This window comes from Lathyrus oleraceus, chromosome 5, assembly GCF_024323335.1.
Source record: "Lathyrus oleraceus cultivar Zhongwan6 chromosome 5, CAAS_Psat_ZW6_1.0, whole genome shotgun sequence".
Lineage (NCBI taxonomy): Eukaryota > Viridiplantae > Streptophyta > Magnoliopsida > Fabales > Fabaceae > Lathyrus > Lathyrus oleraceus.
In genome coordinates, this window is record NC_066583.1 from 324,981,317 (window position 1) to 325,001,497 (window position 20,181).

Here is a 20,181-nt window from a genome sequence, read left to right on the forward strand (position 1 = left end):
CATATGATTAATACTTAATAAATTTCAGTCACAAATGTTTTAATGTTTTAGTTTTATACAATTTTGTAGGAGAAAAAAAAGGAGTATTTGAGTTCAGATTCAATTGATAAAATGAGAGCCAATTATAATCGAGTTGATAAAGTTCTAACTCAAGAATTTCTGAGTTCTCTAAGAACATCATGTCTACCAAATCATAGGATCAAACTAAAAGTTCGAACATCCATTATGCTAATGAGAAATCTGGATCAAGTAAAAGGGTTATGCAATAGAACAAGATTAATGGTCCCAAGGTTAACAACTTACGTCCTTGAGGCCAAAAATATATCTGGAAAGAACATTGAAAACATAATTTACATTCCCTGAATGTCTATGTCCCCTTACACAATGACAATAAATAAACCCCAAAGTTAATCACTTGATAATGTAGGGTTATATTTGCCTACTCCTGTTTTTAGTTATGGACAATTGTATGTAGCAGTTTCAAGAATGAAAAGCAAGAGTGGTTTGAAAATCTTAATACACAACAAAGAGAATGCATCATGTGTGAGTACTACCAATGTTGTGTTCAAAGAGGTCTTTCAAGCACTACCTTAGTTGGTAAACGACTATTCCTTTTTTTCGATTATGTTATAAATTCAATCTTCATCTTTTAAATTTTTCTTTCAATATTGTTTTCACTAATTTTGAGAATTGGTTGCAGTATTATATATTTCTTCGTACTGTTGTATGATGGAAAAATGATTTATGAGATTATTGCTGTAATGGATAAAGTGTTTTATTGAAGTCACCTATTATGTTCCTTTACAAATATGTTTTGAGATGGTTAACAACATTTTCTTCTAACTTTTATTATATATTAATCTCAAGTTTAAAACATTATATAACTTGAATTCTTTCTTTGATAATGTTTATAATAAATAACAAAATACATTATTGCATATATTTTTGAGTTTAGATCAATGCATATTAGATTAGATTGATGCATATAATAATTAAAATGAATTCAGACAGATTTTTTACTAGTTTAAATAATTGTAATTCGTATATAGTAGAACTTCCATGTGTTTATGAGTATAAAAAGATCCCATACGTTTAATCTCTTCGAAAAAAAAAGCCACCTCACCTCATTTCATATACTTCACCTAAAGGCAATCCCAAATCCACTCCAACACCCAAACCCTATTCCCCAAATTCTCTACCTTTCTTTTCACTCCATCCACAACAATGGGATCCTCCGCGATGGTTCTAGACCCAAAACCCGTCTCAGAACCGCCACCGTCCCTTCCCTCCACAAAATCCGAATACCTTTACGGCGGCGACACAGCCTCCGACGAAGATGACCTATACAGCCGCCTCAAATCGCTGCAACGACAACTCGAGTTCATCGACATCCAAGAGGAGTACGTAAAAGATGAACAGAAAAATCTGAAGCGCGAGCTTCTTCGCGCGCAAGAAGAGGTTAAGAGGATCCAATCGGTTCCACTCGTTATCGGTCAATTTATGGAGATGGTTGATCAGAACAACGGTATCGTTGGATCAACTACTGGATCCAACTACTATGTAAGGATTCTCAGTACTATCAACCGTGAGCTTCTCAAGCCTTCTGCTTCCGTTGCGCTTCACCGACATTCCAACGCACTTGTTGATGTACTTCCTCCGGAGGCTGATTCCAGTATCTCACTTCTTAGCCAGTCCGAGAAACCTGATGTCTCTTACAATGTCAGTTAGTTAACAATTTCTCAATTGGTTTTGGATTACGGTTATTTTTTGATAAATTACATAATCTAGGGTTTTCATTACATAAATTCCTTCAATTGCAAATGCAACTGATTCCTTTTTACCTTATTAGGTTTAGTTTCTGCCCAAAAAGGAATTTTTGTATGTGTATTTTTAGTTTCAGTATCAATTTTGTTGTTAGGTTTAGTTACCATGAAATTTAATTTTCAACTTTTGGGGCTTACTCTGAAAATTAAACCAGCATTACATTCACTGAAGTGTCTTTGTTTCTTTTTTAAGAAACATTGGAAACAAACTGAATATGTATATCTGTTGAGACAGGAATGTCCCAGACAGATACTCTTAACAGTGCATGACATTGGAAAGTGTTGAGTTTATTTGGAAAATTGAGTGTCTATTTAGCTTTGTAATCCTGGATTCTGGTGCATGATGTAACAGATATGGTTCAAATTGTATGCTAGATTATTGATTCTAGGGGATAGGGCAGTTACATTAAACTGAAAGTATAGGTCATCATGTGTGGGTGAGAACTTAGATCTTATAAGTTATCATGTATGGGTGAGAACTTGGATCTTCTGAAGAATGAGATGGTGTCAATGAGAAAGATGAGAGTTTACAATGAAGTTATTATCCGGCAATCCAACTTATGTTTAATATGAACCGTTGTCATCTTAAAGTTAAACTATATTTTAATGTGGCCTGACCATTCTCCCTTGATATGGTTTTGATCTTATTTAGGATATTGGAGGATGTGATATCCAAAAGCAGGAAATTCGCGAGGCTGTAGAGTTACCTCTCACACATCACGATCTATACAAACAAATTGGTATTGACCCTCCTCGAGGTGTCTTACTATATGGCCCCCCTGGAACCGGTAAAACAATGCTTGCCAAAGCTGTTGCTAATCATACCACTGCTGCTTTCATCAGGGTTGTGGGTTCTGAGTTTGTGCAGAAGTATCTTGGCGAGGTATGAATTTATGTCATTTGCATTTGAAATGATGGTAACAATGTTGTAACTCACTCAGCTCTCTTTGTTTGCCTTTGAAGATTATGGGCTTCAGATTCTTAATTTTCAATATTATTGTGCTTTTTGAATTTATATTTTGTTCCAAAATGGTTGCTTATATATTATTAGGATTACTTGAAAGAAATTTTGCATTATAAATTGTTCAAGAAAGTTAGCATACAAAATCCTCTTTTAAAGAAGAGATGAGAAATAATTTGAAAATAGTTATCGGGTTATCTACATTGCTGGAAAGTAGGAAAATATACTTGTTATTTTTTCTATTACCAACATTTATGTTATCCCAGCCCTATTGTCTAGGGCTGTGAATTTGAAATTTCCAACTTTTGCTCTGTTGTGAAAAACCTAGAATGTGCGGATCTGTTCATTTTCTATCCTGTCTTCAATGAATCTACACAATTCATGCAGTCTCTGAGAATAGGATTGCGAGCAATTCAATGGTGATTGCTGTCTTGTTGCAGCATACTTTCATAGGTATAGAGTTGCTAACCCATAATTCTTTTAGTAGCTTTTCAATCAATCAATAGTCACATAATTTCCGCTATTCCAATGGGCCATGAGTGAGCAATAACCAGAAATTCACTTCCTTTCAATGGTAATGTGAGCCCAATCTGCTTCTTTGAGGCTTATTTTTGCGAGTGTCCCGGGTTATTATACTGCGTTTTTCTTCCCGGTGACTCTTTTGGATACTTCACAATTTATGTGAACAGCTTCACAAAGTGTTGAATGCATGAATTGAATTATCAAGCTTATTGCAAAATATACAATGAAATAACTTTCTGTATCTACCACTTCCCCAGTCTTTGCTGGTTGCATCTTTGTATTAGGCTCAGCGGGAGGTTCCGCTGCTTTACATTGGAACAACACAGTTTAGCAAGTTCATTTCATTCTTTCTTTGGTTTGTCAACATGCCTTTTAGATATGGTACGTTCTATCTTCAGAAACTGTTTTAAGGTGACCCAAATCCTTATTACACCTTCTAGCTTCTCTTTCAAGCTTGTGGGTTTAGCTTCATCATTGTTTCTCAATTTATTGTTAAGCACAGATAATTAGTGCTGCAATGTCATCATTGGCTCAGTGTTGATAGAATAAAGTGTGATTAGCCTCACTTTGGATGTATCTTTGAGTTTGACTCTTAGCCGGTGCCCTAAACCTTTCATACCATGCTCAAGGAGATTGATTTTGTCCACACCAAAACTTCTTAAAACTGTAGACTTTGTCTTCACCTAATTTATTTTCAAACCCAAGTTAAAGGCTCATAAGCACATCTTTCAATTCTCCATTCAGAAATGCATTCTTCACATGTAGTTAATGTATATAGACCAGTCCAAGTTTACTGCCAAAGATAGAAGAATTCAAATTGGGTTGATTTTTTCTATTTTGTCAAATGTCCCTTGAATTCCAAAGGTTTTGTGTAAATCCATTTGACTACGCACCGAGGCAGGGGAAATCACAAGAGGGGGGATGGCTTTTTGAGGGTCTATTATAAAAAAAAAAGGGATACTGCAAGGGATGGTTGCCAATAAATAGCAAGGTTCTAATATAAACAGGGGGAGGAAAAATTCATTGTTTTTACTCGAGAATTATCTTGTGTGAAGGAAGAATGCTCCTTTGGGGCATCTTTGTTCATTCCTATTGTTTTTCCGGTGTAAATAGCAGAAAACTCCTTCTCTCCCTCTAATATTATGTTGTTCTAACTTGTTAGAATTGCCCTCTTTCTCAAGAAAGATTCCCGAACCTGCCACACTTTGCATCTTTTTTACACTTACCATTAGCTTTACATTTAATAGGAAACAACCCTATAGTGCTACCTACTGTCTTCTTATGTCATGGAATGTTAACTATTTTATAATGTTTCTAACAAACTGATTAGAAATTAAAGTGGTAAAAGCTTTATGGTTACTTGACACTTGACAGATTATGTAGTACATATGTTTTGAAATGAGTGTACAGTACATGCCCTATTTCCTTTCTTAATACCTATAGGAATGTCACTATATAAACAATTGAAAGATATATTACATGAGCCATATCGAGTTTGGTACTTGTCACTTCTCTCCTTGCCTACGAAAAATCTTCACCAATTGAAGGAAGAGGTGTCCGACCAATGATTGTACGGCGGTGCTATGACGGATATACATGGCAGTTTTTGGGCTTGCCGCGTTGGTAAATATCAGCCGATATTGCGAGTTTTTCCGCCCAGAGTTATCGATAGCAGCCGATAGCGGCGCTATCCCGGGATAGCGGCCCATAGCAGTGTCCCTCTGCTATTTGATGTTTAGTGGGTAGCGGGAGCGTGGTGCTTCCATGCTCGAGCGAGTTTGAATTGTTTTGAACGCGAAAACCCAGATTTACCCTTGAAATAAATAAATCTGGTTTGATTTTACAACTGTTTTTCATTACCTCTGTTTTTTAAGCAATAGCCATTTAATAAATCTATTCCTCTTCTTCCTCTTTTATTTATTTGATTTTACATTAAATATATGTTTTATTCATATAATTAGTCTAAAAAATAGTCAAATAGCGGTTATCCCGCTATCCGCTATCCTGCTGAGTGTGCATCTTTCCGTTGCGGTTGCGCCTCATTAGTTACAGCTACTCTCAGTTGTTAGAGGGTTAGTTAGCCGGGTTGTGACATTCTATTATATCATTTCCTTTGAGTTTCTGCCCCAATGCCACATTATGATAATCAGAAGCAGTTCTCTGATTATCTACATTCCTAAAAGGGGAAATTACACTTATCGAATCACTATTTCCTATTATCTACATAAATTTCATTAGTATGTTGTTGTTTACTGTCCATGATTACCCTTCCTGAAGCTTCCTGAGAGTTTCAAGACTCATTATATTCATAGAAGAAGAATTTAATTTTGCAGCTATAATTCACTGCATCATCTTCTAATCTTCTATGCTTTTTATGTTTCAGGGTCCAAGGATGGTTCGCGATGTATTTCGTCTCGCAAAAGAGAATGCCCCTGCAATTATATTTATTGATGAGGTTGATGCGATAGCTACTGCTAGGTTTGATGCCCAAACTGGAGCTGACAGAGAAGTACAACGTATCCTGATGGAACTTTTGAATCAGGTATTTCTATGAAATATATTTCTAAGATTCTCTCTTTGAATGTGTTGTGCATTACTTGTAGTGGGCTCTGGTGACCAACATTAATTTTAATTCTCTCACCTCTTAATCTCCAACTCTCTGATTTGGCTTCACTTCATCGTTTGTTTTAAATATTCTCCTGTGCTCAGGTTTTTGACCTCTTGGTTTTTTCAACAGATGGACGGTTTTGACCAGACGGTGAATGTTAAAGTAATAATGGCAACCAATCGGGCAGACACTCTGGATCCCGCCCTCTTGCGTCCTGGAAGGCTTGATCGCAAAATTGAGTTCCCATTGCCTGACAGACGCCAAAAGAGGCTTGTATTTCAGGCACGTCTTTTTACATTTCTATACATGTTATAATTCTATATGCTATAGTCAATAAAAGGTCATTTTATGTTTCTTGAGTGATTTCAGTTTGTTTTGCTAATTTCACCTCCTTAATTTTGAACCAATAGTTTATTTTCAGTTGCTTTTCTAGCCTATTATTTGACGGTTCACTTGTAAACAGGTATGCACGGCCAAAATGAATTTGAGTGACGAGGTAGACTTGGAGGATTATGTTTCCCGTCCTGACAAAATTAGTGCTGCTGAGGTTTGTTCATATCTAATAATGTTCATGATTTATCTTTTTTATGTAAACCATACTTGTTACTAGTTTTAGGATCGTAGATGATTTAACTAACTATCAAAATTTATTGTTTTTTGTTTTCATTGTCTTGAGGTTTAAAACAACTATTTATAACTTGCTCTGGGAGAGGTTGGTAGGTTCTTTTAGAATCCGTCAGAGTTTTGAGATGTATAGTTGGAGAGTAGTGTAAAATAAGCTGCTAGTTTTAATAATTTCACTTGAACTGAAAACTGGTGTTGTGCTGTGGAGGTCTTGTTCTTCTAAGCTTAAAATGTTCTAGAATCTGTCACAATTTTCAGATAATTTGTTGTAACTGTGAGAAGGATTATGCCGTGGACAACTTGTTTTTCTAAGGCTTAAAATGTTACACAGCGAATGAAAATATTGTTAGTGCTATAAAATAAGGAAATATTAGGTTTGAGAAGAAAGACAATGACAACTTTTAGAAAGATGTCTGCATTAATTATTTGTTGATCGTTGGTGTTGCAGATATCTGCTATTTGTCAAGAAGCTGGAATGCACGCCGTTCGGAAGAATAGATATGTCATACTGCCAAAGGACTTCGAAAAAGGTTATAGGACCAACGTGAAGAAACCTGATACTGACTTTGAATTTTACAAGTGATGATGAGGGTTTTTCTGATTTGTTTGTTGTAATGCACGGTTCAGAATATAGTTAAAGGGTAAATTTCTAGAGTAATCGTGGGTCATTTATGTTCAAAAGAAATGATAATTTGTTTATGATTCTTGCATACTTTTCATCTTATTATGCAATGGAATTCTTTAACTTACTGCGTCAGCTTAATATTTGAGAGTACCTGCATATGTTTGATCGGTTACTGAGCTTTTAGGCTCTCTGGGAAATGAGTCTGGACAATTTCAAATAAAAGCATGACTATTGCTCGTCTGAAATTGATGTTAAATTATTCATATAAAAATAGGAAATAATATATTCTGGAGTAGTTTTTATTGTTTGTTATTTTTGTAAAAATAATTATTTGGTTAAAAATTCAAAATAATTTTTTTCAATAATATTTCTATTTTCATTCAACTTATGATATACTGTTTGTTATTTTGGAGGAAGGGTAGGAGAGAAAAGGAGTGTTCTTTCACCTTATTTGAGAGAAAATTACGGGGAATATGATAAGAAAATGATTAAAGATTTTTTAAAATAATTTTTAGTATTTTAAGGATTTGAGGAATCCCTCCTTTCTAAAAATATTTTTTTTTGGTTATAAGGCTAAAGGAGAAAAAAAATAAATTAAACTCCGAAAAATAAGGTTCCTGCTTGGAGAGATGCTGACGAAGAGGTCTTGGCTAAAAGTAAATTTGGAATGGCGATTTTGAAATGAACGTTCTTTAGTAGTGCTTTCTTTGAATTTGAGCATGTAGAATTTATGGGGATATCATGAATGATGCATGTAGAATTTATGTTTCTCAAAGTTGATCAAACTCTAAAAAAAACTTGTAGCAAGGATTCGACATGCCACCAGATGTCTTCTTCAATTGTGGATCTTGTGGCATTGAATTTTAGAAAACTTTAGAATAATTATGTGTTATACTTGCGTTATTGAATTATCAGTCTTGTTGGAAATTTTTTAATTTTGAAGTTAATCGAATCAATTTTGATAAATAAAAATCAATCTTTATAATTGATTATACCTCTTGTTCTTCACCATCTACTCAGGTGAAACAACCATTCATTGATTGCAAGATGATTCTATACTACACACTGAATTTGAAGAAGAAAACAATGCAATTGATAGTGAGAAAAGAAAAAATTTGGAGGAAGAAGAAGAATGTAATGTAGTTGTGCAAATTGCACCCTAAATGTTTGATAATGTGTGCTAATCACAACTTTGATTTTAGAAACTACACAAGCTTTCTTATAATTGATTACAAATGAAATAAAGCTCGCCTCTATTTATAGACGTGATTACTTGCACTATAAATAATCATAAAAATAATCAACTCAACTAAAACTAAACTAAGTTAACTTTTTCGACTATGTCGACTCCTTCAACAACTACATGCTTCAACAGGCTGTATTTGACTTTCTGTCAAATACAACAAATACAGACTCTGTTTGACACAAACTAATTTTGACATCCGTTGAATACAGACATATCATTTCGACTTCCCACAAATAATTACATATTTAACAAACTACCTAATTCATTGTGTCTAAGATATCTACATTCATCATTATTCTTAATCTCTTGAACTATTTGACCTGCACAACCTTTGTCATTACATTTGCAATCTGATTCTCCGATCTGCAATGTTCCAGGCTTAACTTTCCATTTGTTACTTGTTCTCCCAGATAATGAAACCGCATTTCGATGTGTTTTCTTCTTCCGTGTGCTATCAGATTATTTTCCAGGTTGATAGCAGACATGCTGTCGATCTTCATGGCCATTTCTCCATGATTCTTTCCTGTAATTTTTTCGACTAAATTCATCATCCATGTTGCTTGACATGCACATAGAGAAGTTGTTATGTATTCTGCCTCACATGATGATAAAGCTACCACTAGTTTCTTTCTTGAACTCCATGCGACTGAAGCACCACCTAACATGAGCATATATCCTACTGTCGATTTTTTATCTACAACATCACCACACTAACTAGAGTCAGTGTAGACCACACGTTTGCATTCTTTTCCTTCGTCGACTGAAGGAAATAAAATACCATAGGCGAGTCTTCCTTTGAGATAACTTAGTATCCTTTTGGTGGCTGCAAGATGAGATACCTTTGACTTTTGCATAAATCTACTGACTATGCCTACACAATAAGCTAAATCTCGCCTTGTGTGATAGAGGTATAAAAGTGATCCAATGATTTTATGTACTGTGTTGGATCGACATCATCTTCATCTAAGTCTTTCATCAATTGCAATCTAGGCTCAACTAAAGTCGAAATTGGGTTGCAATCTTGCATCTCAAATCTCTTGAGTATTTTGCCTACATATCTTTTTTGGTACATCACCAAGCCTCTACTACTCTTGTAGAATTCGATACTAAGGAAGTATGAGAGATTTCCCAAGTTTGACATTTCAAACTCCCTACTTAAGTCATGTTTGAAGTCTTCGATCTCCTTCTTGTAACTGCTTGTTATCAATAGGTCGTCGACATAAAGACATAGTATAAGAAACTCATCCATGTTTCTCCTAACATACACACCATGTTATGTCAAATACTTCTCAAACTCTATCTCTTTTATAAAGCTGTATATCTTTTTGTTCCAAGTTCTTGGAACTTGTTTAAATCCATACAGGGATTTATGCAATATGTATACTTTCCTTTCTTGGTCTTACTTCACAAATCCAACTGGTTGTGTTACATACACCTCTTCGTCCAGAGGGCCATTTAGAAATTCACATTTCGCCTCCATATGACACATTGACCAGTTATGCATATTAGCTAGACCAACAACCATTCTAATTGTTTCGATTCTAGCTACTGGTGCAAATACTTCACATTACTTCACATTTTGGATTCAACTTGACTTTGTATACCCACTTCACATCAATTGTCTTCTTCCCTTTTGGAAATTTGGCTAGAGACTATGCATCCTTGTCTTCTATGGATTTTACCTCATCCACCTCAAGTCTTTCAACGCTTCAGCTGCATTGTCTCAGTATTTGCATAAAATGCATAATATACTAACTCACCTTCATCATCGACCACATCATCTGATGTGATTACATATTCCTGCAGTCTTGATGGCATGTTTCTTGTTCTATGAGGTTTGCTTGTGCTAGCTTGACCTTCAACGGCTTCTTGTCGAACTTCTATAATAGTTTGTCGGACATCTATAACAACTTCACTAGCTGGTTCATCACATAAGATTTTTATTGAATCCTTCTTGATATTCTTAGTCCAATCCCACTCCTTAAGCTCATCTACAATCACATTCCTGTTGATCACGACTTACTTGTCCACTTGGTCGAACAATTTCTATCCACAACTCGAATGATATCCCACTAGGATCATCTAACTCGACTTATCATCCATCTTTCTTCTCAGTTGATATGACACATGTCTATGTGCTATGGATCCAAATACCTTCAAGTGGATTAAGCTAGGTTTGACACCAGACCAACCTTCTTCTGGTGTGATACCTTCAAACCTCTTTATTGGACATCTGTTCAATATGTATGTTGCAGTCGACACAACCTCACCCCATAGCTCATTTGGGATACGCTTGCCTTTTAACACATTTCTCACCATATTCATAATGGTTCTTTTCTTTATTTAAACAATATCATTTTGTTGAGGAGTGTATGGTGTCACCACCTCATGCATAATTCATTATTTGATACATAGTGTGTCAAAATATTTTGACATGTACTCTCCACCTCCATCTGTTCTCAGAATCTTAATATTGTGACCACTTTGTCTTTATGCCATTGCTTTGAACTAGACGAAAACATCGATCACATCACTTTTCTTCTTGATTAAGTAGGTCCACAAATTTCTGCCTTGATCATCAATAAACGTAACAAATTACTTGTTACTTCCAAGTGAATCTACCTGGAGAGGACCACACACGTCTGAGTAGATTATCTCGAGATTGGATTTTGACTTGCTTCTTGCATCCTTGCTAAAGTTATTCTTGTGTTGCTTTGCTTGAGCACATTCTTCACATAATTCTTCTGGAATATGAATTTCTGGTAGGCCTGAAACCATGTTCTTCTTCTTCAGATTACTGATGTCATTAAAATTCAAGTGACCAAGTCTATAATGCCATAACCATTCGTCCCTGCTAGTTGTAGTCGCCGGGAACTTGTGTTCCAACACATCAAGTTTAATCTTGAAGGTTCTATTCTGAGACATAGGAGCCTTCAAGATTAATCTGTTACTCGAGTCGATCACTCTCATCATTCTATATTTGATCAATACTTTGTAATTCCTTTTGATCAACTGACCTATACTTAGCAGATTACTCTTCATGCCAGGTATGTACAACACATTGGAAATTACTGATTGTTTACCATCATTTCTCCTGGTCAAAACATCACAAATACCTTCAACAGATAGGGTATTATTCTTTGCAAATTTTACCTTGTTCTTCGACGAGGGACTGCTGTTGATCAACCAATCTTTTCTTCCAGTTATGTGTGACGAATAACCTAAGTCGAGATACCATTGATCTTTGAATATTTCTTCTTCTTTCATTATGACCATTAGAATCACTTCGTCTTCTGAAAGCTTTCATACCTTTCTTGATATTTCTTGCCTCCTTAACATTGACTTGCATAATGTCCATACTTTTGACAATTGTAACACTGAATATGACTTTTATCAAATTTTCTTCCATCACCTCTTCCTTTACCTGCACCGCCACCTATGTGATTTCCTTGGTTAGAAGATTGTCTTTGATCTGAAGAACTACCCTCTTGATGGTTTCCTCTACCATTCAAATTATTGTAACTTCATCTACCTTAGTTACCATTCCATATTCCTTTGTCTTTCTTAGTCGACTGAGCTTCCAAAGCCACGCCAGTCTGCGACTTGCTTGCAGTTCTTTCAGCCATTCTTTGTTCGTGAGATTCAAGAGTCCCTTGAAGCTCTTATTTTGTCATACTTGACAAATCCTTTGATTCTTCTATGTCTACTACCACATGATCAAATTTTGGATGCAACAACCTTAAAATCTTTGACGCTACATATTTTGATGTCATCACTTCTCCACACGTTTTGATTTGATTCACCAATCTTGTTACCCTAGTGAAGAAGTCAGTCATGTTTTAATTATCTTCCATCTGAAGTAATTCATACATTCTTTTGTGAGTTTGTAACCTCACCTCATTCACTTTATCAGCGCCTCCAAATGATTTCTCTAAGATATCCCATGCTTCCTTTGTTGAATCTACATCACCAACTTTCTCAAAGTTGTCTAGATCAACATATTGATGGATTAAAAAGAGAGCCTTCTAATATTTCTTCTTCAAATCTTTATGTGTAATCTTTTGTTCATCTGTAGCATTCAATCCAATTGGTGTTACTTCATTCTTCACAAGATCCTAAAGATCTTGATAAAAGAAAACAACCTTCGCCTGCTTACACTAATTTTCATAATTGTTATCATCTAAGATTGGAAGATTCGCTGAAAAATGTCCGTTTGGATGACTCATTGTGATTCAATACGTCTCAAAGATCACATAACCAGTACTCTAGATACCAGATGTTGGAAAAACTCCAATCTTGAAGGTAACCGAATGATCCGCTGTCGCGCGCGGATCAAAAACGAGTATTTTTGACAAAACGTAGTTAGCGACAAATTGACTCGGATTATCGTTCTCACAAGGATTCTTGAATGAATTAACCAATGATAGTAACGATTAATGGGGTTTTGGTTGGTTTAGGATTCAATTAAAAAAATAGATTAAAATAAGTGATTATTGAAATAAGCTGTAGCAACAATTTACTGATTCGGTCTTTGCCTATCATCGACTATCGTAATTCCAACCGCAGATTAACTATTCCTATTCGATTATAATATCAACTGACAAGCGCAATTGATAGTATAAGTTGTATGTTCCTATTATCCGAATTAAGCAAACGGGATTAAGTTTCATGAATTAAGCAAACATGAATTAAACGGACTCGATAGCGAATTAAGCAAACGAAATCGTGACTATAGTTAGGATCACACAATCAATCAGATTAAATCAATATAGCATATGTAAATCGGATTAAGCAAACAAAATACATATATTAATATTGAAAGGAATAAAAAACCTGAATAAGAATTACTAAAATCTCAAGGTATCGGAACCCGAATACAGCAAATTGTTTGGATCGATTAGTTCTTCATGAGAATTCTTGCCAAAGCTTTCAAGTATTTCGTGAATAGTCCCCTTCCCCATGGTGTACGGCTGCTAGACCTAGGGGAAAACAAAGACCCGTTTTACAACTCAACTGGGTCGACCCAGCCCACTACAAATGACCCAACAAAAATACAAATAAAATTCTGCAACTTCAACAGACTTTCTGGCCCTGCTACAGTCCGATTCAGCTCTCGACTCCTGAATAAAAGTTGTAGATCTTTTTCTTAGCTTTCCATCAACTGGTAGCACGTCTCAATCTGATACTCCTAGCTCAAGATATGATTTTTCTCGCGAAAGCTGCTAATGCTGAAAATTAAATACGAAAATTTAATAAGTGCAAAAATAACATAAATTATGAAAACACATTAAAAGGGAAAAATAACCAAACTAAAACATGGAAATGCATAAGTATAAATATAGAAGAATGTGCATCAAAATGCACTGATCACCGAATAAATCTTGATGAACAAGAATCAATCTTTATGATTGATCCTGACTCTTGTTCTTCAACCTTACTAAGGTGAAAGAACCTCTACTTGGTTGCAATATGATTCTAACTACACAGAGAATTGAAAGAAGAAAACAATACAATTGAAAGTGAGAGAAAAGAAAAATTCTGGAGGAAGAAGAAAAATGTAATGTAGTTGTGCAAACTACACTCTAAATGTTTGATAATGTGTGTTAATTACAACCGTGATTTCAGAAACTACACAATGCTTCCTTACATTTGATTGCAAATGAAATAAAGTTCATATCTATTTATCGATGAGATTACTTGCACTCCAACTAATCATAAAAACAATTAACCAAACTAAAACTAAGCTAAAGTTAACTATTTCGACTCCTTCAGCAACTACATGCTTCAACTACATGCTTCGATAGACTATATTTGACTTTATATCAAATACAACAAATACAGACTCTGTTCGACACAAACTAATTTCGACACCTGTCGAATACAAACACATCATTTCAACTTCAACACAAAGAGTTACATATTTAACAAGTCTTATCTTCTTCCTCTTTCTTTTCTTTTTTCTTTTTTTTATTTAAATTTTTCTTGAATTTTCTTTCGAGAATTAATAGTATTTTTCCTTGTTCGAAAAATTATTTAGGATAATCAAACGACCGATGATGTATTCTAGAACATGTCTACTGTACAGTTTAAATGTGTTGTTTTATCTTATGCATTTTCCGGTTGTTAGTTTGTTTCACAAATTTAAACAGTGTCGTGCGACATTTTAAAAATGTCAAAGTACAATACTCTTATGATAATTTAGGTTGTATAAACTGATTTTTAAACTTTTCAAAATTCTAAAACAATTGAAATTTTAAGATTTTAATAAGGTTTTGCTTGAGATTTTGTAACGAAGAATGTTTGAAAAAAGAAAGCGAAGAATGTAGTAAAAATAATTGATAGATTTATGTAGGCAGGGTTTTTAGAAAGTTTCATTTTACTTTTAATATAAAAATTCTAGAAAACCCAAATTTGTATGATATGAAAGTGTTTTAATGATAAACAATTATTTATAATTTTATACAAAATAATAATTTCAAAAAAATTAAATATATTTTTTTTCAAATCTCCTTTTCTTAAAATTATTTTTTCTTCTTCCCATGAAATTATTAAACAAAATCTAAAGAATTTAAAATACCACAATTTGAAACATATAAAAGAAACTCTTGATCTTCTGATCTAAAATGAGTGCACACCAAAAGTACTCTTATTATTTTATAATTTTGTCAGACTTAATATATGTTTTAGTCTTTTTAATTTGATCTAAGATTCTGTTTTAGTTCCTTAATTTCACTTTTGTTATCTTATTTGATTCATTTCTTTAATTTCTAACAAAAAAAATGTTAAGTTATAGTGATATAGTATGACAACAAGGTTATTGGTACAAATCTGAGTCAACACATGTAGTTAAAAACTGATATACAGTTTAAATTGCAGGATCCTCCCGAAAACCAAACCCCTACCGTTTAAATAATGTATCAATTTTCAACTACATATACTGATTCAGATTTGCACCAATGACCTTGTCTTCAAGCTACTTCATCAAAATTTAACGTTATTTTGCCAGAAATTGACGGAAGAGATTAAATATAATAACAAAAGTGAAATTAAGAAATTAACTTATAACATTTTTTTTTTGGATAAAAGACTAAAATAAAATATTAAATTAAAAGATTTAATATTAATTATGCCGTTTTGTTAATAGGCAACATTGATCACACTTTTGCTACGTTAATATATTTAACTATTTGTTTGAGTATATTACAAATTTGATTTAAGTTAATTGCAACAGGTTGGGCACAATTTAAAAATAAAATTAATTTTAAATACAAAGTTTTCTTTAAGAGTGTCAGGCGGGCACAAAATCTAAAGTTTCAAAATTAAATTGTAATTAAGTTAATTTCTATTTATTTTGTCACGCAAGAACGGTGACTAACGTACACTAGGGGTGGACAAACGGTCGGGTCCGGTCGGTTTCGGGTCCAAAAACCCAAACCAAGATAAACCGTGGATGAAGAAAATAGACCCAATTTTGGTTAATTTAATATCGGTTAAATTCGGTTTCGGTTTGACGGTTTGACGGGTATCTCGGTTGGATTTATACGGGTTGTGCCTATTTAAAATTGCAGCCCAACTACAAGAAAGTTAACTTTTCTTTTAATATTTTAAAATAATTTATTTTCACATAAAATTGACTAGTCAGATTTTTCTATATCTATAACATCATTCATCACAAAGTCATTGAATATAGGATATCATTATATAAAATCAAATCCATATATCAAGCTCAAGGCTATTAATAAATATATTATCAATCACATGTCTAATTATCTTAACATTTAGCATTATAACAACACTATTAATATAGACTAGGGGTGGACAAACGGTCGGGTCCGGTCGGTTTCGGGTCCAAAAACCCAAACCAAGATAAACCGTGGATGAAGAAAATAGACCCAATTTTGGTTAATTTAATATCGGTTAAATTCGGTTTCGGTTTGACGGTTTGACGGGTATCTCGGTTGGATTTATACGGGTTGTGCCTATTTAAAATTGCAGCCCAACTACAAGAAAGTTAACTTTTCTTTTAATATTTTAAAATAATTTATTTTCACATAAAATTGACTAGTCAGATTTTTCTATATCTATAACATCATTCATCACAAAGTCATTGAATATAGGATATCATTATATAAAATCAAATCCATATATCAAGCTCAAGGCTATTAATAAATATATTATCAATCACATGTCTAATTATCTTAACATTTAGCATTATAACAACACTATTAATATAGACACAACACATCTAAAGTTATAATTACAATCATCCATAGTGAGTATCAAAGAAGTTTAAAACCATCCAACAAGCAACATGATCAATAATTCATCCAACAAGAAGGACAAATATTGTGATTGTAGTTCTTGAGATAAAGATATAGATAAACCATTATGCATTGTTGAATTGGCATATTTGTTGAATTGGGGTATGTTGAATCTGCATATGCTGAACCTAACAATTTAATACAATAAGGGAAACATGAATAACATTAACACTGATTGTTGCAAAGTACAACAAAAAATAAAGGAACAGCCAAAATATTGATGCAGTGGTTTTTGACATAACATTCTTTTAATTCTTATTTCAATTGATTGTTTAATAGAGGAAATAAATACCTTGATATCAACGGAACCTATTGTTTGTACACCAATTAAATCTATTGAGCATTCACTTTCCCATGGTTCAACTCAGCAATGCCTATTCTAGAGCTTGACCCTATAAAGAGGAAAGAGCATGGGAAAATTATAAGGTTCCATTCTTGATAAATCATCATTTAACAATTACATGAAAATTAAATGAAACAATATTTAATTATAACAAGTACCTCAATCACAACTACATGGAAATTTAATGTTGCTTGGAACCGTTACTTACTGTTATAGAGTTTTGTGGCTTTCAATTCACAACTACATGGAAATTAAATGAAACAATATTTTAAAACTACAGGAAAATGTATTAAATGAATTAAGTCAGTTTTGATAAATCATCTATTCACAACCACATGGACAAATCAGTTTTGTTATAAAATAAAGTACCTCTTTGACAAATGAGCAGTCTCATAGTAAGCAAGCCAAACATTTGAAAACAAAATGCCAAATTCCAACAAGCAAAACATCTTAATCTGAAATGAATTTGAATAGATTATAAGTATAATGAATGTTAAATTAAAACTGATATATAGTAATTAAACATTACCTAATTTCATTGAAGCTTGAGTGAGTGCCAAGATTCATCACAGAAAATTTGACCTCCCAAAAAAGGCTTACAAAATATAATTATGTGTTGTGCCAAGATGTACAAGTCATATATGACTCCAAAATATCAAAATGATTTCAAACTGTGGAAAAATAAATAAAAGCAGAATTAGTATAATATAAATTAAGTATAAAAAAGTAGAAATAATTATGCAAAATAGTCATTATCTTACAAAATTAGAAGCATCATATTTCTCAATCACAACCTATTGGTTGTGTTTGAGTAGAACCTACAGCAGCACCAGTAGCACCTCCAACTGCTGCTCCAGCTCCAGCAGCCCCAATATTTGCGGTTATGAAGCATTGTTGAAATTCTGAAACAATAAAAATGAAAATGTTATAGTTAATGGAAACCAACAAAAATATATAAATAAATAAATATTGAGCAAGAATTTTGGTACCTGATATGATTTCCTCAGTTATCCCAAACTCTTCTATGTAATTGATGTCTTTGAAATATGTACGAGCTGGCTTCAACCAGTTCTGAGTACATATCAGCCCTTCAGCCACTGCTGGACTCAAAGAGCTCCTATAACATTCTAAAACTCTCCCCCCGGTGCTAAATGCACTCTCCGAAGCTACGGTTGATACAGGGGTGGCCAAAATTTCTTTCACCATTGCTGCTAGGATTGGGTAACGAGGTTTATTTTGTTTCCACCAAGTTAGAAGGGATGATTTGTCATTATCATTTGTACAAGGATCATTCAAGTACCTCTCAAGTTCATTTTTTTTATCAATGGTATCTTTATCCTTCAAATGTTGCTTAAATGCATCAGCCCTTAGAAAATGTGAAGAATATAAGAATATAAAACCCTCACCATCAATGATAGTCAAAAGTGGTTCTAATTGATTACATAAGAATATAAAACCCTCACCATCAACTACTCTAAATGGGTGTTCATCAAGGATAACAAACAGAGTTATTGCCTTTCTACAAGCTTCTTTATCAAACTTTGGGCTAACAGAAATCAAGCCACCACTACCAAAAGCAAGGTTGGTTTGTTTCAGGTCATTTTCTAGGTAAGGATTTTTGTAACAAATTTTGGAGTGGGCGAGCATGTTAGACGTTCCGTGTGATTTAGGATCACATCTATATCGTTTATGGCAATGCTTACAGGCAGCAGTTTGTTCCACAACATCAGTTAATTCGATAAAATGGTCCCAACATGAAGATTTTTTCTTGGGACCATCCGCATTAGGCCTCCTTCTCTTTCTACTATGGTCAATAGGAGGGATAAGAGCCTCAGTTGCAGCTGCAAACGATTAATAAAGCATACAAAAATACACTTAGTAAAACAAAAACATTTACATAAAAAAGAACACTAGTTAATAAATTATTTATTTTTCACATACTGTATCTACTAATGAGCATGAAAGAAACACTAGTAATAAGTAGTATTAGATTATTAAAAGGAATACTAGTTATATATTTGTTTGTTCACATACTGTACAAACACAAAATCAGGTTAAAAGGAATACTAGTAGTTTTAAAATATTGTATTAGATTATTAAAAGGAATACTGTATTATATATTTGTTAATTCATATCAGGTTTTTCAAAACACAAAATAAAATTAACATTTGAAAACTTCTAATAGCCTAACCAATATTTCACATTCAAACAACATAGGCAAAAAATAGAGTTAATTAACACTTACTGTCTTGTTGTTCTTGCTCCATAATTTCCAACCCAACTGGTGGTACTTCTCTACTACTATCTCCTTGCTCCATCTTTCCAATTTCCAGTCCATATAATAAAACATGTCAAAACAAAATCCAACAAAATAATTAATACAAATAAATCAAGAATCAGAGAGATAACATTAGCTATTAAATCAAGAATCAAACAGAAAAGTAACATTACCTGATTAGAGTTTTTTAGAAGAATCAGAGATCTAACATGTCAAAACAAATAAATAATGTTAGTTTATAACTTTGAAACATTAAAACTCAAATATTCATATGAAAACTCATGAACAAAGTAAAACCCTAAATATATAGAAGAAACAAAAGACTGAAAAAATAGAAGAAGAAAACGAAAATACCTTAAAGAAGATGATGAAGAAGAGTTCAGTGAACAATATACACGGTTTAGAAGAAGGATCTATGCCATATTAAGGTTTTTGCAGCGGCGACGGTGGATTAGGGTTTGAGAAGATGAACAGTTCTTGAAGAGAAAGTGAGAGAGCGTGAGATGAGAAAAGTGAGGAAATGTGTGTTTTGCTGAGTCTGAATGGAAAAAGGCTAGGGCCTTTGTGAAATTGCCAGCATGTAAAATTGTGAATTAAACCGGTTCGGTTCGGTTTTAAATGGTTCATATATATAGGTCCGAACCGGTCCAATGCTACCCATATTAAACTGTTTGGACCAACCGATTAAACCGTTTAACCGACCCAGCCCAATCCCTTTTCATTTTTTTTCCGATTATGCCGGTTCCGGATCGGGCTTGGACCGTTTGTCCAGCCCTAACGTACACAGCCTCCAAAAATATTAAGTTCAATACTATCTCTTTAGTTTTTTA

The 20,181-nt window shown here is 33.6% G+C and overlaps 2 protein-coding genes across 4 annotated transcripts; one reads left to right on the forward strand and one right to left on the reverse strand.

Annotated features, from left to right (window-relative positions):
• Positions 1-1,078: 1,078 nt before the first annotated feature.
• On the forward strand, positions 1,079-7,287 carry LOC127084365 (26S proteasome regulatory subunit 6B homolog). Its single transcript, XM_051024792.1, has 6 exons — positions 1,079-1,719; positions 2,476-2,706; positions 5,690-5,848; positions 6,044-6,196; positions 6,378-6,461; positions 6,987-7,287. The coding sequence occupies exons 1-6, from the start codon at positions 1,225-1,227 to the stop codon at positions 7,119-7,121; spliced, it is 1,257 nt and encodes a 418-aa protein (XP_050880749.1). The 5' UTR covers positions 1,079-1,224; the 3' UTR covers positions 7,122-7,287.
• A 9,269-nt stretch (positions 7,288-16,556) lies between these two features.
• Positions 16,557-19,945, reverse strand: LOC127088342 (uncharacterized). Of its 3 annotated transcripts, XM_051029297.1 has the most exons (10): positions 19,706-19,945; positions 19,525-19,555; positions 19,319-19,391; positions 18,063-18,914; positions 17,835-17,975; positions 17,603-17,744; positions 17,443-17,528; positions 17,232-17,313; positions 17,023-17,122; positions 16,557-16,858 (listed from the first exon to the last, which is right to left on the reverse strand). In XM_051029297.1, exons 3-5 carry the CDS (start codon positions 19,389-19,391, stop codon positions 17,857-17,859), a joined length of 1,044 nt encoding a protein of 347 aa, XP_050885254.1. In that variant the 5' UTR covers positions 19,525-19,555; positions 19,706-19,945; the 3' UTR covers positions 16,557-16,858; positions 17,023-17,122; positions 17,232-17,313; positions 17,443-17,528; positions 17,603-17,744; positions 17,835-17,856. The 3 variants fall into 3 exon arrangements, with proteins under 3 accessions (XP_050885254.1, XP_050885252.1, XP_050885253.1); XM_051029295.1 differs by having other exon boundaries at positions 17,282-17,313; positions 19,319-19,555; positions 19,706-19,942; XM_051029296.1 differs by having other exon boundaries at positions 19,319-19,555; positions 19,706-19,942.
• Between the last annotated feature and the right edge of the window lie 236 nt (positions 19,946-20,181).

Coding starts and splice junctions, on each gene's coding strand:
- LOC127088342 (XM_051029297.1), bottom strand. CDS start 19,391: ATGGAGCAAGGAGATAGTAGTAGAGAAGTACCACCAGTTGGGTTGGAA. Junction 18,915..19,318: donor GGAGCAAGAACAACAAGACA/GTAAGTGTTAAT, acceptor AATCGTTTGCAG/CTGCAACTGAGGCTCTTATC. Junction 17,976..18,062: donor AACTGAGGAAATCATATCAG/GTACCAAAATTC, acceptor TTATTGTTTCAG/AATTTCAACAATGCTTCATA.
- LOC127084365 (XM_051024792.1), top strand. CDS start 1,225: ATGGGATCCTCCGCGATGGTTCTAGACCCAAAACCCGTCTCAGAACCG. Junction 5,849..6,043: donor TGATGGAACTTTTGAATCAG/GTATTTCTATGA, acceptor TTTTTTCAACAG/ATGGACGGTTTTGACCAGAC. Junction 6,197..6,377: donor AAAAGAGGCTTGTATTTCAG/GCACGTCTTTTT, acceptor ACTTGTAAACAG/GTATGCACGGCCAAAATGAA.